The 23556-nt window shown below is 41.3% G+C and overlaps 1 protein-coding gene across 2 annotated transcripts in view; it reads left to right on the top strand.

Moving 5' to 3' along the window:
* GRM1 (glutamate metabotropic receptor 1) overlaps positions 1-23556 on the top strand; it is a 197906-nt gene that overhangs the window by 154900 nt on the left and 19450 nt on the right. For both annotated transcript variants that reach the window (XM_069786948.1, XM_069786947.1), the window contains exons 6-8: positions 1757-1925; positions 4555-4681; positions 10204-11134. In XM_069786948.1, coding sequence (XP_069643049.1) covers positions 1757-1925; positions 4555-4681; positions 10204-11134 — 1227 coding nt within the window. The remainder of the gene's footprint in view (positions 1-1756; positions 1926-4554; positions 4682-10203; positions 11135-23556) is intronic.

A 23556-nucleotide genomic window follows, 5' to 3' on the forward strand; every position in this document is an offset into this window, starting at 1 on the left:
TTTATTCCCCTTCCTGAATTCATTTTCCAGCCCAGAGGAACTGGTTTTTTATCAGTCTAATACAAGGTCACGCTAAAATCCAAGTAGGTTCTTCTTGCTAGGAAGAGGCACGTACATTCCTGCTCAATTTTATTCCTGTCTGTTGAGTCTATGTTATAAAGTGCCCAGCTCTTATTGCTTCTTGCTATCTGGATTCTTCACAATCCTGAAAACAGTATTCCATTTTTTATGTTCTTTTTTTTTTGCAAGAACTGGGATATGAGAACGAATTGTTTCCTAGTGAATTTGAGATTTACCCCTTTTCTAAGCAACTCCTTAATTAGTAGCCGATTGCCAACCAATGGAGCAGCCTGCTGCTTGGAGCTCCATTGAACTCAGTGGCAAGAGTACCTTTTCCCATGTGATTCAGTGAAGTTCTGCAGTGGCACTAACATTGTCTGAGCATGCAATATTTGCAAGACTGAGTTCTAAATACAGCTCTAAATATGCATTTCTTTAAATAATCTTTAACTAGAGAGATCCCAAAGATTCAATTAAGAAAAAACAGGCTAGAGAGTAATACTAGCACCTCTTTCCTCTGTGAAGTGCAGAGAGAGTTGAAATTTTGCATGTTTGAACCTCACCAGGGAAAAGAAAGAAATGGATATATCTTTTTGCCCACAACCGAGCATCCCAGTTTTATTTGTGGCTCATACTTTGCTTACCTTTCATTCCTAATGCACATACAGATTAGCAACACTCATTATAAACAAAAGATTTTTTCCCCGGAGACTGAGACAATCCACTACAGTAAAACCAAGGCAGTAACTCCCAGGCTTGGAAAACAGAGGATGCTTTGTGATTTTCAGCTCCAGTGCTGATTTCTGGTTCACAGCCCTCTTTTTCTGGTCCTTTTTTAAACAAAGCTCTCCCCCTTCTCACCTTAAGAGGCCAGCCTGCAGGTCCAGCTTCTTTTGTGGTTCTTCCTCTCTGTGCACTCTCTAATATTCATTCTCCTATTCTTGCTTATTTCCTACTAAGAAATCACCACACTTAATCACTGCTTTGCACTAACCACGTTCTGTGGGTTAAAGAAAGAGCAGAATAATTAGCATACACCAGGCCCAACACATGGAAGGCAATAATGGAGGCAGGGAAGCTGAATGTTTATTGTAGCAGTGTTTTATGCTTCCTTTACATTAGCCTTGGGAAGATCTCTCTTAGTTGCTTAGGGCGAGGAAGTAAATTTTGTGCCTGAGCTGTTAATTTTCCTGACAGTTTCACTGGGTTGGGTAATACAAATAGTTGAACTAGTGCTTACAGGTAACTTATGGTATACCGGTTTAGTTAGTTTGAGCATTTCTACTGATTGCTTTAGAGCTCCCTGCAGGGGCTAAACTGCAGCCAACCTGTATGTAGGCACCAAGCAAATGTTAGACTTCTTGAAAAATGGCTGAAAAACACACTATCCAGACAGTGCCTACACGTGCATATTTAGCAGAGCTTGCTGTCTTTGACGTGCACTTCTTCCTGGACACACAACGCTTTACCCACAGTTTTATGTAAGCAGGGCAGGCGATCGGTAATTGTGTGGCAATCAGAGCTGTCATTTCCCATGATTCTGCTGCAAATCCTACAGTATTTGGAGTTTCCATGAAACTCTAGTCCCTGGTGTTAAAGGATGACATGAATATTTATGGAGGCAGAAGGAGAAGGGCAAGGTAAACTTTCATCCTTTGTGTTGCAGGAGAGTGACTGTCTCTTTTTTCCCTTGCAGGTATGACATCATGAACCTGCAGTACATAGAGCCCAACCGCTACGACTACGTCCTCATTGGGACCTGGCATGAGGGTGTGCTCAACATCGATGACTACAGGATTCAGATGAACAAGAGTGGAATGGTCCGATCAGTGTGCAGCGAGCCTTGCTTGAAGGGCCAGATTAAGGTGTGCCTCGGACACTTACTTTCTGCTATAGAAATGTGAATAACCAGTCAGTGTTTTTTCCCTAAACACAGGCAAGCTTCTTTCAAGCTAAGGTATAGGACTTCCTTTTCTTCAGGAAAGCAAAAGTATAGAAAGACTCCTAGATTAACATTTTACTCTTACAATCCCATGTACAGGCCCATGGTTTCTAAAATTGTCCTTTGTAGTGATGTAGAATCTTCTAGTGTGACAGAATTTGAATTTTACCTTATGCAAGAAAGAACAAGATTTTCACTTAGTCATTGCCTACAACATTCAGTGGCTGTGATTCGCTTCGGGGCTGATCCTGAAAATAACGTGACCCGTGGGAATCCAGTATTTTGTTCCAGCAATAACACCTGCAAGAAAAAGGAAACAAACAAACAAACAAACAAAAAGCCTTTTTGTGTCTCATGTTCATAACAGGAGGTATGGAAACACAAGTGAAATCACACTCTGTGTTTACAAAACAGTAGCACTTGTATCAAGATACAAATAATTTGCCACCTGCCATGTCTGGATGACATAAAGACATGTTCCACCGCTATCAAAATGGTATGGATGCAGTAAGTTTGAAGTGGCAAGAAGCCCACTCAGGGAAATCACCTTAGAGCAGAACTTCCTTTCTAATTTCATTTAATAAGAACATTTGCAGCTTTTTAATTCTATATTGCTACTCTAAACAATAAGTGATTGATGATTTGGCAAAGGCATAGTGACATACTCCAACAGTCTTGGAGGGGAAACTATCGGTATTTACTACCCTCCAAACCATCTTTTCCCTGTTTTTGAGATTGTGCAGTTTGTGTATGTGTGTATATGTAAACACCATGCATACAAAATGCCAGCTTCAGCTCCCATTGAAGTCTATTGGACTCTCTCCACAGACTGCAGGAGGAAATGTTAACAAAAAAGCCCACAAAGCCAACATTCAATAAAACAAACATTTTGTATTTCACTACTGCTCTTAGCTCTGCATATAGATGGATAGGCAGATCCTGGAGACAAGGCTGGATTCCTCCTTCCTGGCAAACAGACACAGAGTCTTTGTTGGAGCCCCATGAGCTTGGAGTTATTCTTAATCTTTCTTTCAGACTAAACGTAATGAAACTAGCAGTCAAGACAAGGGAAACATCTTTTCCACATTGGATCGTTACACTTAGCAGCCTTCACAGCAGAGTAAGATACAGCTTTCAGCGACAGTTGTCTCCAAAAGAGCTGTTCCAAAGTATGCTCTTGGTCACTGCATATTGGTTTTATTTTCTACTAGGACCCATTACATCCTTTTGTTACTGATTTGTTATTGATTTGTTATTAGCTAGAATTAATCATATTCAGTTTTAATAGGAATATAGAAATATAGAATTATAAGAAATATTTTAGCAGAAATTATATATATCTGTTGCATTTTACACATTTAACCAACAACCAACAGCTGCTGTGAGATCTTCTGTATAGCCCTGTACCAGGACCGGAGGAATTGGTCAATCATCTAGTAGGAACATTTAGAACTTAGATAACGAGCTTAAGATTTAAGATAATTTGGATATAGTGTTTATTTGTAGGAGTATATTATAACCTAGAAGAATGCATAAGATGTCAGAATTTCAAAATTAATGGGAACTGAGAAGAGTCAAATGAAGCAACTTGTAGTTATCTGCCAAGAAACAGTTAGTTACCTGCCAAGGACCAAACTGCGCAGAATCACCTAGAGAAGGTCAAGAAGCAGACAAGTGAGGAAGACTATGAAAGACCACCAGAGGACTCTAGAAGACCACCAGAGACCTTCAATGCGCATGCTTAATGGACATTTGCATATGCTAATGAATTCACAGAAATCTAATGAATATGCATGATATTTCCCAGAAATCTAATGAATATGTATGAGTAAGCACAATATAAGGTGTGTGATTTTGGTGTTCAGGTGTGCGTGGTGGTTCATGAGAGGACTCACCCACGCACCCGGCCGTCAATAAAGAAGTGTCTGCTTATCTACACTAAATTGGTGTTGATAAGTTTTTATTCCGAGTTTTTCGGCAACACTTTTAGAAGTAAATTTTTTAATTTGCTCTTATTTGAATTTCTATTTACACTAGTATAATAAGCCCCAAAGAGACTTCAATGTAAATCAGAATTTATGCGTGTGTGCATATGCTTGTGTATATTATATATACATATGTGCATGAATCACTCTGAACCTTTGACTTTGTTTACTGCTTTTTACTGTGCAATAGTTAATAAGCGTGGGTTGAGCTACTTGTCCTGACCTGAACCATCTCTCACATTAAACCTCTTCTCAAGTTTGATTGAAAATATAACACTTACCATGCCTCTGTACCAAAGGGAAAATGGTTTTGTACTTTCAACTCAGAACCGCTGCCCCCAAAACAAAATAAAATTGTCCTCAGAGATTATCCCTGAACTCCTAAGCACAAATTTTAATACGCAGGGGTAGATACAGAATCAGGATTCATGTTTTCTAGTTGTTTGAAATGTGCCATACACAGGAATGCTGTCATATTTTAAACAGTGCAGGTGGTACCTGTTTGCTGGGGAGGCTTCTGTACTGTCTTATAGAGGATCATGGCTGAGGATGTATTTTGCCTTACAGGTGATCAGGAAAGGAGAAGTGAGTTGCTGCTGGATTTGCACTGCTTGCAAGGAGAATGAATTTGTTCAGGATGAATTCACGTGTAAAGCCTGTGAGCTTGGCTGGTGGCCGAATGCTGACCTGACAGGTAGGGACGTGTCCCTCCAAATGCATTCCCATTTGACAGGGCCCAAGGAGAACGGTGTGGGGTGGAGATTGGCAAGCAGAGATATTAAAGGTACACACTTAAACACACATCCCAATGCAGTTTAGGGTGAGTGAAAAGTATCTTTTGGCTCAGTTCACCAGCAGTGACAATAAAAATGGCAAAATTTGTACCAAGAAGAAATGACATATTCTGTCTGTTCCTCCCCTTCAGTTAACATAAGCATTGATAAAGCTGTTAAGACTACTAATGAATTTAGTAGCATTTCCTGCAATTTTAGCAGTGATTATCATAAGAGCTCAGTGCATCCTTGTCAGATTGACTTGATACTCTTTCTGATCATTATACTATGCAATTAGTAATACTTTATCTGAGATTTCAGGGCATTCAGGAACTGACTACCAGACTTTTGTTTGGTATAAAGATCATTCTCACTGCACTCGCCACCAAGAGGAACATCAACAAAATCCTAAGAAAAACTGGCAGAAGAAATGGAAATGGCTAGAATTGGTCTCTCCTGTGTATATGTTTTGGATGAGCTGTATGCTATGTCACCTTTCTGTTATTTTGTACCTATCAAGGTCAACTTCCACACCTGCTCTGGGCTTTGCAATAACCATTACCCAAAGAAAACAGATTTAATGCACTGAGAAGCACCACCTTGACCTTGGGGTTTGCTTTGTATCACTGTAAAAGGCTACCGACACCTCTGCCCCAGGCTGCAACTGCAAATCTTGGCTGTCAGTATTCAGCCGGGCATCATTCCTAGTCAAGGAAACAATCTGACTACCTAGCTAAAGATCAAATGTGCAACTTATCACATCTTTGTCCTTTAATATGACTGGCTGGCAACTAGAAGTTCCTGCAGCATTTAACACAGGGACAAAGTACTCAAACCTTGATTAAATAGTTCCAAGAGATACTGTTAAGCTAGTCACTGAAGCCAAATGAGCCTTCAGGAGATTTATTTTGAGAGGGAAAGCTGGCAACTTCTCCGGCTAAAAATATATTATTAATCACAATAAACTGGGAAACTTAATCCATTGTCTATCTTGGTTTTTTAATGGAAAATAAGCTATGGTCAGATGTGTGTGTATCTGTCTATATCCCATATGTCTCACCTCAACCCCCCACCCCTGGCTCTGATGTGCAACTGAACCTACTTCAAACAGATTTGTCAGGATACAGAAATCTCAGTGATCATTCAGTTCCTTCAAGGTTCATGTAAGTGGGTTGTAGGAAGAGGAATTCTTGAAAAATACCTTCTGTAATGGCCCCAAGTGTGGAAAAACATCTTGTATTACTAGACACCAGAAAATCCACAGCACACTTCATGAATGTTCTGACCATTGGAAAAGCTCATATTCAACTCCCACCTCCTAGGACACCAGTGTCTGCTAATTTTAAAGCAGATATCCATAGACAACCGGATTCTGTTAGTCTTGAAGGTTCGCAAAATTCTTTGTATCTATTATTCAGGGAAGAAAACAGGGACTTCTTTTTAATCAATAAGGCAGAACAAGAACATAGTGAGAGATCAATGTGCGCTTGAGCGAATATGGTTCAGTGCTACCAGCTGTCCAAAATAGCTCAAAAGGGGGCATGTCAAAATGACAGGCGCTGCTGAAAAGAGTTGAGAAAAGCATCAGTGCTGGAAATAATCTCAGAGGCATGTTGCAATCTATTAACTTTTAATGAAATCAGTAGATGACCTGCTGATTTGTGTTTCTTCTCAGCAAGGAGACTGGACTGCTGCTGTTCTAAAATCACAGTAGCATCAGCCAAATGACAGCATAGCCATTGACTGATTTCCTAGAGAACATCAAAATGGCAGTCTGCTCCTGCACAGCTTCTTCATTCTGTCTTACTGAGCAAAACACTTCTTTTTTTAACCGCTGCAATTCATTTACTTGAATTGCAGTACAAAGTTGTGGAGAAAAGCTGATGCCATCCTAACCTTTAGAAAAGGGAGATTGAGCTAGATAAACTCTAGCTCTTGAACTTTGTAGGAGTCACCATTGGTACCATTAATTTGAAATTATCTTTTTTTTGCCAGGATTTCTCCCATCAAATGTGTTTTTATAGCTTGCTTTTGTGTGTTGTATTCATACCCTGCCAGTCACCATAGCATCTAGATACAGACTTTAACATCTCACATTTCAGATTGTTTTTCCTTTTGCCTTACATCTTAAATGCTAAACACGTATGCAGTTTTAGTCCCATTTTCCATCACAGATGGAGGCTCTGAAATCCTCAGTCCCTTTAAGAAACGTGAAGCACATACTAACCCATTTCCTAAGACATAATTTTCAAGGTGCTCATTGTCGCCATTTGAAATCAGTCTCTGTTGCTCAGAAATCCTTACCCGACATTTTAATTTTATTTTTAAATGTACAAATTTTTTTTAGATTTCTTCCCCTAAACATGTGTTCAGTCAAGTGGAGTCAGCAGGCAAAAAGGATTTCTCATTAAAGATGATAAAAACCTGACCCGACAAATAATCACTAAACCCTAGTATCTTAAGGCCTTGTGCCAAGAAGAAGAGGTATCTTTTATAGTATCAGAATCTAATATAAGAAGAATGAATGTCAAGCTAGTAAACCCAGTTTACATAAATCATCTTAAATAAGCTATAAAACAAGGTAGGACAGGAAGTTTTATAGAGTTATTATGAAATGAATCATAAAGGTTTGGGGCCATCAGTTACCTGGGATGTGTTAATGACCTCAGAAAACATCCTGGATTGTCTTATTGGCCTTGCAGTATGAATATAATTTAAAAAAATAATAATTAAAAAATCTATTAGATTTCTGCTCTAGGAAATGATTCATGGTTAAAGTGCAGGGAAAATAGCAGATGAAAGCTACCAAACAGCTTTTTACTAGAAACTTTTAACTGTAAAGCTTTGGCCACTAGTTCTCTGATTTTTTTGAGGTTCGGGTTAGTTGTTGTGGGGTTTTATGGGGATTTTTGTGGCGGTGTTTTTTTAAACCTGTAAGTACACCATTTCCTGGGTATCCTCCCCTAGTCTCAACAAGGTTCCCTAGCCCACTTTCTCCCAGCTGGGAAATGACCCACCTTCACAGGAGCTGACAACCAACAACTGTTTGCTGATATAAGCAGCGCAGGCAGCTTTTTGCAATGTTTGTAGCCTATGTGGCTCTTAGGTCTTGCGGGTGCACAGGAATTACACTGATTTAACGAAACAGATTTCTAAGACCTTACACAGGATAAGCTTAAAGCAACCGATAGGCTTAACTACCATGCTGAATCAGGGCTAAGGCTCTGAAAATATCATTTAAGATGGAATAATATGAATATGGCTTTATGTTGCTAAGCTTAAAGCGCGCACTGAAACTTAACCCTTCCATCAACCACAGACTGGCTTCTTGTTTAAGAAAAGCTTTGCATGTATTCATCAATGAGCAGGAGCTTCTGATTGTTAGTCTTTTATTAAATCAAAGAAGGAGCCAGCTTCCACTCAGGGCTGCTGCGGCCAATGGCCAGAGGTTCCCACTTACAATAAAAAGCTTTTCCTTCATATTTCACCATAAAAATACTGGTTTGGAGAACAGGTTTCCTCACTTCTCTGACTCTTGAACAGACCACTTGGAGCAAACCAGAATTCCTTTTCTTTATAACATAAGACCTCCAGTTGCACATACTATCATTTCTATTGGTTTTGATGTTACAGGTATCTGTAACAACATTACCTGTAATTAAGTCAGCCCAGTACTCTTAGAGTCAATGAGTACAGAATTATAAGACATTCTTTCTGTTCATATGACATTGGCAGACATTAAAAATTCGAGCAGAAATTTTCCATGTCAGGACTTTCCCTCAGGCTGATTCTTTTTAATTTCAACAAAAAACATTTTTTCTTCTTCTGTTTCTCAAAATGAAGTTACAGTAAAACTGGTCCACCCTGATCCATACCTCTGCTGACTTCTCCTATATTTAGAAGGAAGGACTTTGCATTTTGGTAGAGGTGTCAGCTGGTAATTTTGTGTCACCCTGTGGAAGATGCATATAAATTGAGCAAAACTATGGGCCTCAGAAGCTTTTAGTTCATAGAGGTTGGTTTCTGCAGATATGTTCCATACTGAGGAGGAAGGGGCTGAGCTTGACTTTTTCTCATCACAATATCAGGGCCCTTGTTTAGATGTAGCAGCAAAACTGAGAGGAATAAAATGCCTCTCTTAGAAGCTCGCTGACACCTCCACCTTTTCCCTGCTTCTCTCAGCCACGTCCAACAACCCAGGCAGAGGGGATGAGCAGCCAGTGCAGGATGTGAAAAGCTGGATCAGCAGTGTTCGTAATGGAGGCATCTGGGTGGAGAGGTGACTGGCTAGGAAAAAATGAACTGGAAGGGAAACTGAGATGGGGATGGTGACAGACTGGGAGGAAAGATACTTGAGAGGTGGGGGAAAGGCACAAAAGGTGAGCTGGGTCCAAGGAAAGCTGGAGGAGGACAGAAACAAGAAGTAGAAGAGGCAATGGATACTTACCTTGGGATACAGAAGCATGTTAAAAGCATTTTGACGCTATTAAGTCAAGAACAGAAAAGAGGAAATGCCAGAATGAAGGTTTTCAGTAACGCAGCTTCCCAACCATAACATCCTATTAATGCAGAGGATTTTATTTTCTCTGTAACTTTTATTGCTGGTAGTACACCTTCAGCATAGTGAGGAAGGTAGCCAGAGACTCCTTTAACGAGTGTGGGAAGAGAGCCGTTAAGTACCATCTTAACTGATACCTATGTTTGCACATCCCTGCTAGTTATAGAGAGCCTGTCCAGTTATTTTTTGAAGGTATGCATATTTTGTGCATTTGACTTTTCCATAAGAATTAGATTACATTATTTAATGTAATGGAAAAACAATGAGCAGAGGGTTTGACAATATGAGAATAAGCTAATGTTAAGATTAAAAAATGCAGAAATATAGTAAGAAGGTACAGTACCTCTGGTATAGTTCCATTACAACTTCAGATTTATTACTGTTTTTCTGCCCATAGATCTCAAATTAATTTCTATTATTTATAAAGTCAGCCTCACAAAAATGTAGTGGGTCAAGTTATAGTGATTTTGATAAAGACTGAAGTAAGTTAGTCTGAGGAAGTCGAAAAGCTACCCATTCTGATTTGTAACAGTCCTTTCCCTGATGAAATGAAGGGAGGGTGCTGAGTTTGTCTGGGTTCTGTTCCCAGCTCTGCCTTTGATATGCTGGGCCTGTCAGCAGGTATCTCACGAAAAATTACCAAATCTCATTTCCCTTTGTAGCATCATGAGCAATTGTTTGGGACACCCAGAACTGATGGCTGTTTTTTGAACATATTTCATCCAAACTTTTCCATGCTGTAGTTCACTCCTTTGTAAAATGTTTTAATAATCTGTGGCACATAGGCATAACTAATGTTTGGATTATATTTGGAGCCAGAAGAAAAAAGTTCTTTCTTCAGGCAGCTACCTTTCTAACACTCTGTTTCTTTTCTGTGCACTGCAGGCTGTGAACCCATCCCTGTAAAGTACCTCCAGTGGAGCAATATAGAGTCTATTGTGGCTGTGGTCTTTTCCTGCCTGGGCATCCTGGTCACCATGTTTGTCACCCTTATCTTTGTGCTCTACAGGGACACCCCTGTTGTCAAATCCTCCAGCCGGGAGCTCTGCTACATTATCCTTGCTGGCATCTTTCTGGGTTACGTCTGCCCTTTCACCCTTATAGCTAAACCCACCACGACATCCTGCTACCTCCAGCGCCTTCTGGTGGGTCTCTCCTCTGCCATGTGCTATTCTGCCCTTGTGACCAAAACCAACCGCATTGCCCGCATCCTGGCAGGCAGCAAAAAGAAGATCTGTACCCGCAAGCCACGTTTCATGAGCGCCTGGGCCCAGGTGGTCATTGCCTCCATTTTGATCAGCGTGCAGCTGACACTGGTGATCACGCTGATCATCCTGGAGCCCCCGATGCCCATCCTCTCCTACCCCAGCATTAAGGAAGTTTACCTTATCTGCAACACCAGCAACTTAGGCGTCGTGGCTCCCGTGGGCTACAATGGACTCCTCATCATGAGCTGCACGTACTATGCCTTCAAGACTCGCAATGTGCCTGCCAATTTCAATGAGGCCAAGTACATTGCGTTCACCATGTACACCACTTGTATCATCTGGCTGGCCTTTGTGCCTATCTATTTCGGGAGCAACTACAAGATCATCACCACCTGTTTCGCAGTGAGCCTGAGCGTGACAGTGGCGCTGGGGTGCATGTTCACTCCTAAGATGTACATCATCATAGCCAAGCCTGAGAGGAACGTCCGCAGTGCCTTCACCACCTCAGATGTGGTGCGTATGCATGTCGGGGACGGCAAGGCACCTTGCAAGTCCAACACTTTCCTCAACATATTCCGGAGAAAGAAGCCAGGGGCTGGAAATCCAAAGTAAGTGATTGACTGCAGGTACACATCTATCTGTGTATGTCCCTCTCTTTGCCATCCTCTCTTGGTTGACTGTAGTCTGCTGAATAGTAAGGTATGTAACAGTTTTTTGTCTCATGTGTAGCCGAAAAGGTGGAAATGATCCTTTAGGTCTAAGCCTCAGGTGGATTTTGACATGTTGCTTCTAATTTTCTCTCCTGCTCTAAAGGCAGCCCTGTACACAGCTCCCTCCACCTCTGGGTCAGGTCAGGCAGTGGCAGAGTAACCAAGTTCCATTTGCAGCTTCTCCCATCTCTCCGTGCATGTAATGGGGATCTCACGCCCCTACGTGCAGTTGCTCTGCATTTTGTTCAGACTGCGGTGCTGTTGTAGCCTTTTGGGAAAGGGGACCAGAAATCTATGTCTGAGTGGTTGTAAATCACATGTACTTGTCTGAGGCCACTGGGATATGTGTGTGAAAGCTGGGGATTGAACATTAGTTTTTAAAGTAGTGTTTTGTGACAGTCCTCGTGATTGTGATCCAAAAGCACCCTTTGTACTATCCCTATGCTCTATTTAATATTCAGAATTATGAGCAATAGTCTTAATCGTCATTAGTGTAAACTTGTCCATGTTCTCAAACACAGTGTTGGTGTGAAAGTTGCAGAAGTCAACTGATGGTGAAAATGTACTTGCATCCACATATATCGAACCTGTTATTTTCCTTGCTAATAATTAAAAGCAACCCAGCTGCAGCAGAGGGGAAGAGAGAACTGTTACTTCAAACAGCATCTCCCTGTGAGCAGCTGTCTGAACATTTGCATTCTTTATTATCTTATTGCTTTTTAATCTTTAAAGAAGCACCATAGGGCTAGACATGAGCTTAGATTATTTTTGTCCCAATTAAAAAAAAAAATCAAAATAAAAAAGAACCAGGGAAGTCTATATTTCTGAGCTTCCTGATAGAATTAAAATTAGCTCATTTCCAGCTCTTTGAGATCTGTAGGTTTCTCTGAGTCACTCAGGTTGGTTTTGATTCAGTTTGCATAAGAAATCTTTTCGTATGTCCTGGAGATGGACGGATAAGGATGGAGGTAATACCGTAGAAACCCCATGCAGTGCTCAGTTTTGCCTTTATGCTACTTCAATACTTTTTATTTTGTTGCCAGACAGTGGGTCAGAAGAGAAGGGAATGGAGACATAAGTAATCCAAATATACAGCTCAGTGTGCCATGGAGGTCATGATAAGACTGCCAGCTCCTGAGCTAGACACAGAGTGAGCTGGGAGAGGCAGGCAGCCCTGGGAGCCCCCCATGCAGGGAGATGGCCAAAAATCTCTGTAGCTCAAGAGCTTGAATTCCATGCAAATAAAAAGATGGAGCCTGATCCACCTTCCTCTGACTCTGTGGAAGTTAGATGGGGTCTTACATGTCTGTAAGAAACTAGAGTGGTGTCTGCGCAGTGTAGTGTCTGGCTGATGCTGTTGGTATCTTAAGACGATGTCTGATGAAGAAAAGGACTATTGAGGATTTTAGATCATGAGAAACGTAGTAACTAATTCTTTGTTGTGCTTACTGTTCTTCTACTTTCACAAAAAAAATTGTACTTTAAAACAGCCAAATGCAATATATTTAGAATACAGTTCATAATATGAGAAAATATTTCATCCTCTTCAAAAACTGAGCTTCCCCCTCAGCACTGTCACCTTAAAAAACCCAAGAGGGCTTACCTGAGCTTTTTAGCCATTTGTTTGTTGCATCATTTTAGTAAGATTTTCTTGACCTCTCTGTTAAGCCTGTGCGAGTTGTATGAAGCAAAAAAGCCCTAAAGAGTTTTAAGATGTTCTTCGTAACCGAAAGCTCAACACCTAGTTAATATGGTTTTTTGTCTCAGGTCAAGCCTCCAGATCTTTTACACAGCATAATCCCAACCTCTGACCTAAACCTCTTGTGCAATTGCTGCTAGGTTCTTCACCTAAACGAGCACAGATGCGGAGGCATGCTAGGCTTGACAGCATGCTCTCTGTACATGGGCATGAAGAACTGAAAGCAGTATAGTATACAGACATGCAGCTTTGGAAATAAAGTCACAAGACAGCACAAAAAGTCGTTTCAGGGCTTTGGAGGGTATTTTAGCTCCTAGCAGAGTCTATTGCAAAGCTTGTGAGGACATTGTGCTGACAGAGATAAAAAAGTGTGAGTCACTGAGGAAACCAAGAACGAAAAAGTAGAATTTGCTGGAGCCTTTGAACCACCTAGATAACTCAAATGTGTAGTCAGGTCCTTCCTGAAACAGGACTTGAAACTACTGGAACATGCTTAATGCCTGCAGGAATGGTCTCCAGGCTGAATTTCAAAGTTTTTTCCATTTCCTATCAAAATCTGAGATTTATTTGCCAGTTTTTCAGTAATTCAGATCCCAGAGTATGTTGCTCTTCTTCTTGATTCTGTGGTTGTCCCTCCCTATGGCCACATTTTTCTGTCTGTAAGTGGCCAGCAGTGCTTCACTGAAAATTGTTCTTTTCCAGCTGTCTTACAACAACTTCCCATCCATTTTCTTGTTCTGTCTTCTTTCTCTTCCTAGCTTGTTTTTCTTTATCTACTTTTCAGTTTTCATCTGTTTCCCTGTCTGTATCAAACCTCTCCTCTGCTAATCTAGTGAATTCCAATTCCTAAACAGAAAAGTGGCATCCCTCTAAATTAAATTGGTGTGCAGATATAGAGTTACATTGAGTTAGTTTTAAAAATGGAAACTAGTTTACATTTACAAGGGCAAGTCAAACTTATATAAGCCTTGATAAAGCACTCACATGTAATGTTGTGCTGTTAGTTTAACTAGTATAGCTTGGGGACTAAAGCAAGCCAAGACACTCTTTCTTTCTCCTTCCTAAAGTAGAGCAAAAGAATTAACCAGGGAAGTCTATTAACACAGGGATCTATTAGTCAATTCAAAACCTTTAGCTACATCTGGTGCTGACACAGAGGTCAGAACGTCCTCTTGAAAATGTCTGTCCCAACTGCATTACCAACGGAGTTTCAATGAAAATAAATTGTTTAGTAACACTGGTCTTCACTTAAATAACAAAGCATGCTGCCTTTACTGATCTGTTGCACTCTAAAGATGTTATGTGCAGTCATGAGGGTTTGAACTCTATCTTACTTGGTTGAATTAGACTATGAGCAATTACAGCCAGCGCTGTTTTAAATAGAGCCGGTTGGGAACTTTCCAGTGGAATATGTTTTCCATCAGAAAATTGTGGCGCCTCAAAATATTTCATAGAATTGGGCTTTGCTGGTAGGGAACCTCTCTGGGCCAGGGTGACTTTCTTTTTTTCCCATGGAAGGATGAAGACATTGGGAAAGTGTGAGGGAACTTTACCCCAAGAGCCATTAGTTAAGGCACTCACTTAGCTTAAGAGCACCTCCTTCACTTCCCAGGTGAACGCCCTATAACAGGACTGTGCACTGTCCCAGGGCAACTCTTTTCTCTCTGTTCTTGACCAGCATTGTGTCCTGGAATAGAGAAGAAAATCCTGATGCAAACCCTTGAGAAATACTTTGCATTATTCTGTGAGAGAGCTTGAATCTGGGTCTGAGAGATCCCTTGCGAGTATCTTCAGTACCGAGCTACTGTCAGTCTCTCCCTCTTGTCAAATGAATATTTAAATATATATAAAAAATGGAACATCTCCATCAGGAGAGATGTAGAGAGAATGATATCTGCTGCTTTTATTGAAGCTTTGTGGGGACATTTATTGTTAGAGTTTGCTGCTTGATGACATTATGAGATCCTGGCTGTTACAGGATGATGACATAGCAGCACTTTTTAGGAGAGCCTTTTTAATTTTTTTTGTTGGTGTTTTTTTAGCTGTGAGATTGTAACTTTTGGATATGGATCTTGCTGTGATCATTAGCCTTGTTCGTGACCACAAATGTTACTGTGGTCTACGAGGGTCAGTCAGCTTGAAGAGTAGCACTCCCGTATCGTGCCTGTACGATTGCTTCCCTGAGGAAGCAATGCTCTTTTCTCTACCATGTGCAGAAAAAATAACCAGTGTCATTTAAGATGCTGATCTTGAGGAGGGTTCAGGAAACACCTTCTCCAGCCACTGCTTCAAGTGGACCCTACTCAATGTGCAAGAGCCTGAAGCTAGCCCTGCAGCCTGCAGGTCTGTTGTGTTGTTTTCCTATAGTCCACACACAGATTTCAAATAGAGTTTGAGCCACACAGCAAAGCTCACCTCTTTTTCCCATGCTTCTTGTGAGCTGCAGTGGCATGAGAAGGAGTAGTGTTGCAGAGGCGACCACAGGGGATAAGTTCGTAATTAGCTCCAGGTTTGGCAGTGATGCTGAGTGGCTGCCTCGGTCTTCACATATAAATGATTTTAAATTGATGGTTGAGGCTCCAGGTCTGGACACCATTTTAGTGCATTTTGAATCAGAGTAAGTAAGGATTAAGTTGTCAACATAAGTTGTGTAGCAAAATCTGTGTTGATAGGAAGACCAACTAGCAACACCTACTGAGTGGCCAGGACTTCACGTTAATGTGTAAGCCACCTGCTTTCCTCATTGTAATTTTAATATATTTGCATTCAATTATTTTTCCTCCAGCTGTCTGCCCTCAGAAAAGAATGGCTGTTTTCAAATATTTCCAAACATGTACTTTTTATTTATCTTTTTAACATGTTTTGGCAGTCCATACCTCTCGGCTGCTCTCACAGGCATCTGGTCTAAGCAGTGTCCAGGCAGACACCTGGGCCAAGGATCTCTCAAAATGGCTTTATTTTATTCCAATAGAAAGTGTCTACTTTGTGTCCCCTAGTACCTTCTCCCTGCTTCCTTTACAGGAGCATGTTCCTGTTCTTCATCCTCTCTCCCTCTGTACTGGGTCCCTACATACATTTTTTTAACTGGGAATCAGGTTTCTCAGTTCTCTCTAGTAACACGTGTCTGTTCCCTTACCAAGGCTTAGGGAACCATCTGCTTTTTTGTCTTGCCAGTTAAAAAATTATCTCCAGGTATTCTTAAATTACTGTTTCTCTTCAAACTGATGTGCTGAGTTGCCATTTCATCTTGAGCAAGCCGTGATGACATGCTGTGTTTTTCTGGGACTCATTTCACTTGGCGACTCACAGTCCAAAAAGGCTTTTGGGTTTCTCAGCTCCTTCATTTTCAAAGCCTCCCACAGCCACACAGTGAGGGGAATCTTAGCATAAGTACGTCCAGAAGGCAGGACATTTTGTTTCACTGTTTTTTTGTGGTGGTGGGAGGAGGCAAATGAACAGTGCAGCATGGCAAGAGTTGGAACTTCCAGAAACAGAGTAAATGTTCAGCATGTTCAGTTGCAGTGATACAAACGAAGATCTTTTACAGCCTCCAGCCCGAGTGCCTCGTCATAGGAAGAGATGCTCAGGAGTATTCCCACTTCTCGCTCTCATGTTACTACCCCATGCAGTCAATATGCTATCTTTAATCAGGGGGTTATGGAGGCAAGGGAGGAGGGCAGAGAAGTGCGAACAGAACACATGAAAACACTTTTAATGTAAGTGAAACAATGGCTTTTGTCCTTACCTCTGCAGGCTAAAACGTGTGAAATCGAACAAAATCAATCTCAACCTGGCACTGCCACACAGGGAATATTTCACTCTGGCTGGTTGAAACGCATCGAAAGATCTGAAACAAGAAGTTTTAGTGCAAAGTGCAAGGAGGATTAGTAATAACTGGTCACTATTGTACCTTCCCCTATAAAAGAGAATATATTGTTAAACTCCTGCACTTCATGACACGAGCCCAATCTGAGAAGTCTACAATATATTTTATTTTCTTTGGTCTTAAATTGCATCACCTAGCCTGCAGCACGCAAGAATTATCTTTAAATGCTTGTTGTACAGATTACTGTCTAGCTTGGTTTTCTCTTCTTACAGCATTGCCAAACCAGTATACAGACAATTACTGAATCTAATAGGAAATGGTGGGCTAGCTTGTGTTGCAATTTAGAAAACTGATGCAGTGGTTAAATTGCTCATGTCCTGTGGTAGTATTGCATACACAATAAGACAGCCCTTTATTTTTACCATTACAGACCTTGGAAAATACCAAGTTCCAAGGCACTTTCAAGAAGGCCCTTAAACCTGCTAGGCCTGCACAGCCATTGTGCCAAGGCTTATCCCAGAGCGGAAAGGCATATTATGAAAGAGGGTTTTGAAACGGCAGAAAGGTTGTACCCTCCTGCAAGTGGGAAATAATACAAAGATGAAAAAGAAACAAAAAAGCTGGTAGGAGAAATGATACAGAACAGGTTAGGTTGTTTATTTAAATAATTTCTTTGTCATTGTATAGCTGCTCTCTCCATTAACCTAGCAATAAAATGTTGATGTCCAGGCCCTGTTTTCAGTCCTGACCCTGTAGAGAGGTGGCACCGTGGGCTGCAAGGCACAGTGCTGGTCACAGCATGGGGCTCCACAACCACAGGGCACTCGGTTCACCCTTGCGTCCCACCCAGGGCATATCGTGGAGGAGTCTGCTTCCTTCGCAGAGCAGATGAAGAGGTGGCAGCTCTGGCGTGGCTCCCTGGTGCCACCGCTGTCACAGGGAAGGCAGGTGGCACCCTGGTCTGGCCCCACTCATCTCCCCATCGCAGCCCTCCCCGCATTTGCCTAGCTTCTGTATGCAGTGTAGTCCTTCATCCCTTTTCTGAGGTTGCAGTGCATTTTGGGGAAAGCATCTTGTATGCTCGCAAGGATAGTTGAAGGGTTTAATGCCAAACATCTCTCTCAGCAGTTGGTACGTTTGCTGGCTTTGCTGGGCTATTTATTGGGCTTAAACTGTTAATGATTTTGTGGACACATAGCACTGTGACAGGTAACAGCTCTTACCCAGTTCTCTCATGCACGTGATGTGAATTTCAAATAAGAAAATTCAACAGACTCAGTCAAGCTGCTCAGTCCTTGTCAGTGTATTGATTTAAGTGAATATTTAAAACTCCCAGAAGACAGTTACATGTTTCCAAAGGGACTCTTACAATTGATGCTAAAGAATTGGAAAGAAACACAAAATAAGGGAGTCTGAAACTTCATAGTCCAATAGCAATCTCTTCTAGCCCTGCTGCAGTGTTGTCCATTAAATTTGAGATATGTAATTACATCTAATATTGTCCTCCATAGCCTTGAATTTGCATTTGCTTTAATAGACGTGAGGTAGTTCTGGCCCATGCACCAAAATAGCAGAGAATAGGTGATAAATAACTCCGAGATGTCACTTCCACACTTACATTCTTTCTAGTTATTTCAATGAATACTGAAAATCATATTTTTGTAAAAAACAGGCATAGCAAATGTATGTACCAAATTATATACCAAATTATCTATCTGTGTATATATGTGCAAGATAACCGGTCTGGAGGTAGAGAATTTACTTCTTCCTTCTAATGAGAAATAAGGGGCAAGGTTGCATAAGGCACTGTAAGTTTTCCTTTCAAATTATCCCAGCTAAAGGGAGTCTCAGCACATGCATAACTAATCACATGTCACTCCTAAGGCAAGCTGAGGAGAAGGAGCGGGGACAGATACACAATATGTTTGGGTCGATTGTCATCAAGTACAAGCCAAGAGGTCTGGCAGTTTAGGCTTATTCCTCTGGGTTTCCTTCTGTGACCAAACAGAGGCTGCCCGAGGCTACATTTAAGAGAAAGAAATTAGAAAAGCAATGAATTTCTGCAGTGGCCTCCCAGTAAGAGCAGTGGGGATAAACTCCCCTGAGACAAACCCCCAGTTTATACTGAATTGGTTTACAGGGCACGGTACCTGCACCCTGGGCTCCCATCCAGGCTTCTGCTTTGTCACCAGTCAGAGCCATGTTTTATTTGGATGGTCCCTTTAGGTGAAAGGGCTGTTGTGTAAGGTTTTATGTAATTTCCTCCCTTCCTCAGAAGTTCCCAGTCCAGGGCAGTTTTGCCACTTTCTTTTCATGGATATTCACAACTCTGTTCTCCCAGGGGATTTTGACAGGACATAAACCCAAGGAAAGGTCTCTGAATGCAGCCTGGTTCTTACCAAAGGACTCCCAGAGAACTTCGCTTTACAGCTCCTTCTCTTGTTTTGCTGCTCTCAAGATGCTGAATCACAAAATGTTGTTTTACTTACAGGCGCTGCTGTAGCACCAGGCAGCTTTGTATAATGAATTTCAGTACTTAAACACAATGATGCATAGATACACAATCACATCAGAGGGGTGCTTTACAGTTATGTACCACAATCTGCTTCCTGACTGAAGGGAAGCAAAGGCAGCTCTACAGAAATCCTGGGAAAGACTAGTATCTTTCTTGGCATAAAAACACAGGAATAAGGACACCACTTGTAATTTAATTTCGTGCTTGACTGGATCACTTATTACATTTCCTTGTATTTTTGTATTTGTATATATTATTTATTGCATTTTTATTCTGAAATGTAGTTATAACAATCCAGTTAGAATGCTACAGATATACACCAACTCAACAGTGAGTGATACAAACAATTGCGTTCGCATGTAGGTATAAGCAAGTGATGTTTATCTGCTTAGCACCGTAATCTCACGTTGTTTTGGTTAGAATTCTCTCTGTGAGAAAAATAAGGAAGAAATCTTGTCCTTTTAAGAGTGTCATGTAAAGAAATAGGTGCTAAGGGTTGCATCCAGATAAGGAGCTAAAAACCTGGATATTTGCCTATATTACATATAGAAGACAGGCTCCAACTCTCATAAGCACATACTTAGGAAAAAGCCCCCACCAACCCATGTTTACGAGGGGGGTGGTCTGAAATATCATTTTAAAATGCATTACAGCTATTTATTTATTTAATTCAGCATTTTAAAATGGAAATAAGAACTAAAATACAAGTCTTCTAGAGGGGACTTCAAGATTTTTTAAGTCAAGAATGCATTTTACTTCCTTCCAGTCCTCAAAGGTGTGATGTTTCAGCCCTGTGCCTCAGTTATTCATGTCCCCTCAGCAGAAGCAAACAGCTGTGACATTTCATGATCACATGATAATTCATGTACAAATACTTGCTAGAATAAACACACAGGATATTCTGCAAGTGTTTATTCTGCAGGGATCTCTCAGCCACCTTGTGATTTCATACATCTTTGAGCTAATTTAGAGGTGAACAAAAGTTGGGTACTGACGAATGTCATGTGGATCTCTGATATTCTCTATGTAAGGATAAGGCTATAAAACATCACAAGAACTATACACAGGTATATACAGCTAATACAGGTGTTTTGTTTTTTCTTCAAATTAAGATGTAGTTTGAAAAATATTCTTGATTCATCCCAGAAATTCAGTGCAAAGTTACTAATGTGAAATGCAGAACTACTGCTAATTTATTCAATCCTTTTTCATGCTTAGGGACACACAAGCACATAAGAACCCAAAAGGACAGCACTCTTGGATGTCACTTGTTTCACCGATGTGAAAGGCATTTCACGTTCTGGCTTGTTCACAGAGCTTATTCCTGCCTGCAATGAGTGATCCCCTTTGCTCAGGGATGCCCCACAAAACAAAACACTGCAAGACAAGCTGCAGGTGATGCAAACACATGCTGACAGAGCGCCTGATTTTTAGCTTTAACTCATAGGTGAATCACACTCCCAGAGAGAGAAGATGGTCCACCTCTGTTAAGGGACTGTAGGCATGTATGGTTTTCCACCCTGTTGGCAATTAAACTGTCTGAGCAGGGTTTTATCCTGATAATACAGTGGTAGTCTCAGTCCCCTATTGCTCTATGTTTCATTAGAGAAATACCTTTGAAGCCCTTGGTGGATGGCACTAGTACATACATTATTTTTTTTCTCTGTGGGAAGAGGCCCGCACATTGCTCTGTCAGTTGATCAGTAATTTGTTTCCAAACAAATTTGTCTCCAAACAAATTTGTCAGGATGATGCCAGCTGTCACCAAGGCACAAAGACCTGACTATCCTAACTTATATCATCACTGTAATTAGGAAATGTTCTCCAAACCTCTTCCCTATCCTAAGGAATGATTTGAAAAAATTTCTCACTAGCAGTAGCTCAGTTTAGCTCGCCCACTATTTGTGCTTCCAGAGCTGGGAGTATTTTTGACAATGGGGGTTTTACTAAACTTTGGAAACAGAAGTCAGGCAGTTTCATCTTACACATGCCTCAACAGCATGAACCACTGCCAATTGCACTAGCCTTTGTGAGACCACAGCCTGCACACCTTTGTGCCTTACCATCAATCAGCAGCAGCCGAGTTCCAGTTATTACAGGGACAGGACACAGCACACTAGCCAGGCACCTGCAGAAGCCCATTTTTCTTAAAATACCCCCAAATTCAGACACATTCATTTACAAACACCTGTACTACCTCCTACAACATTTAATACCATCCTAATTTTTCCATTCTTCACATTACTTTCATAGAACACAGAAGAAGATGCAGAGACTGGTGCTGGATATGATGTGTAGCAAAGCAGAGGCTAACTTCTTCAGTCCAAAGTCTGGATGTAGTCTTTGCTAATGCCTGTCCCACAGCTGTTTGTAATGGAGCAACTTACTTTCTTCTCTTTACTTTTGTCTATGGTGATTTAAGAGTTTGTAAAGGGAAGAGAGGAATTTTAAAATCTCCCTCTTCGCTTCCTGCTTGAATTTGATTTTTTTTTTTTTTAGCTAGTATGGTTTGATGTTTTTTTCACCTGTCTTCTGATACTGTTTTCCATCTGTCCCAGATGCGATGAGAACCATTCACACCCAGAGCAGAGATCTGACCACATTTTCCCCTCCTCTCCCAGTTCTTAGCTCTGTGGCCCAAGGACTCTGAATGGGCAAAATCAGCATTGCCAGGTCTTTGTCTGGGGTTTCCAGACCCAGGTCTGGAAGTCTGCAGACCAGACTATGACAGAATTAATGTCCACACAGAAGACATTCACTGTCAAAGAGTCACTAATATTCATGGCCCACAACAGAAGTTATGTTCTCTGCTATGCCAAAGGACTCTAAGAAACCACTTTAAGAGTGGGTTGAAAAGGAGAGTATATTGTATCAACAGAACACCTGCCTCCACATTAAAGTTGTTAAAGACTATTTAATTTTTGAAATAACAAGTCAGCTAAATCTTCAGAGCATTTATGTGCTCTGGCATTCAGCCTCCCACACCTGACAAGCATAGGTTAAAAGGCATCATCACTGTAAACTGTAAACAGTTGTGCAGGCTAGAAGTAATCACACAATTTGTCACTTTAAAGCCCCCTTGAAAACTAAAAGCTGTAGGTTTCTTATTACTGCATTATAAACAATTTACCGTTTCTAGCTTATGGCTTCAGTTATCTCTTCTTAGGCTGTTTCCCCTTCTTTGCTCTGTGGTTCTTCTTTTGTGGCACGCAGGATGTGGTTTTCTTCCACCCTGTAAAATTAACCGTACAGAGAGAAAAAAAAGAGGGAAAAAAGTGAATTATTTTCTGCTGGATTGTCCTTGAGCCAGATCTCAAAGTCAGAAAAACATTAATGTCAGCACCAGAGAAAATGTCGCTGCTGGCCCTGGTTTGGGGAACAGGGGTGAAAGTTGTCCCTTTCAGCAGCAAATCATTAGATTAGCTTAGCTGTGTTGCAGCACCACAGCCAGAGATGTCAAAGGTGATCTTAAACTCTAGCAAAACAAGTGCCCCCTGATCTGATTCTAGCAGCTCCTCACTAGTAGATGGTTTGCTGGTGTTTGCAGTTTCAGTCTGATCAGTCCCAGGTACCCACAGAGAATCTCAGGCTCAGTTTAAATGTCTGTCTGCAAGCCACCTTCTAGTTAGCATATCCTCCTTCTCTTTGCCCAGCACTATTAATCTTTCCTCATCCTTAGTGTGTTAAAGCCAGGAATGTCTGCTCTTGTTTTCTTACTTAAAGCTCTTGTTAGTATTCTCCTCTATTTCCATGGAAAATGTTTGTTTTATGTTCTCTTCTGGCCATTTCTTTTCAGGGCACAAGCCAGATCATTTCAGATGGTTCAGCTTGGCCTGTTTTGGCTGGTTTGCAAGCCTTGCGTTTCCAGATCAAGGATTGTCTGGAAATTGGGACTTATTCCACATTACTTATTTTTTTGCATCCCAAAGCCCCCCAAACCAGCCAACTAACCACACAGCCAGCAGCAAAATACCCCCAAAACAACCAACCAACCAATAAAAAAGCAAATCCCAAAGTCTGCGTAAGCCCCCAAGGAGGGATTATTTACCTTGAGCAGACTGACAAGGACTGACAAGGGGCTCCGCTTGAAAGCATAGCTACAGCAGCATAGACGACTACAAAAAATGCCCGGGGAGCAGATTAAGCGTGTGGGTGGCATTAACCCGGCCGAGCCCAGCCGTGGGCTGCAAGGGCTGGGCCAGCCACACTGTCACCGGCTCTTGTGCCCCAGGTGGCAGGTTAATGGTGTGAGGGACATGAGGGACAACCCCGCGGCTCTG

Source organism: Haliaeetus albicilla, chromosome 7 (genome assembly GCF_947461875.1).
Source record: "Haliaeetus albicilla chromosome 7, bHalAlb1.1, whole genome shotgun sequence".
Taxonomy (NCBI): Eukaryota; Metazoa; Chordata; class Aves; order Accipitriformes; family Accipitridae; genus Haliaeetus; species Haliaeetus albicilla.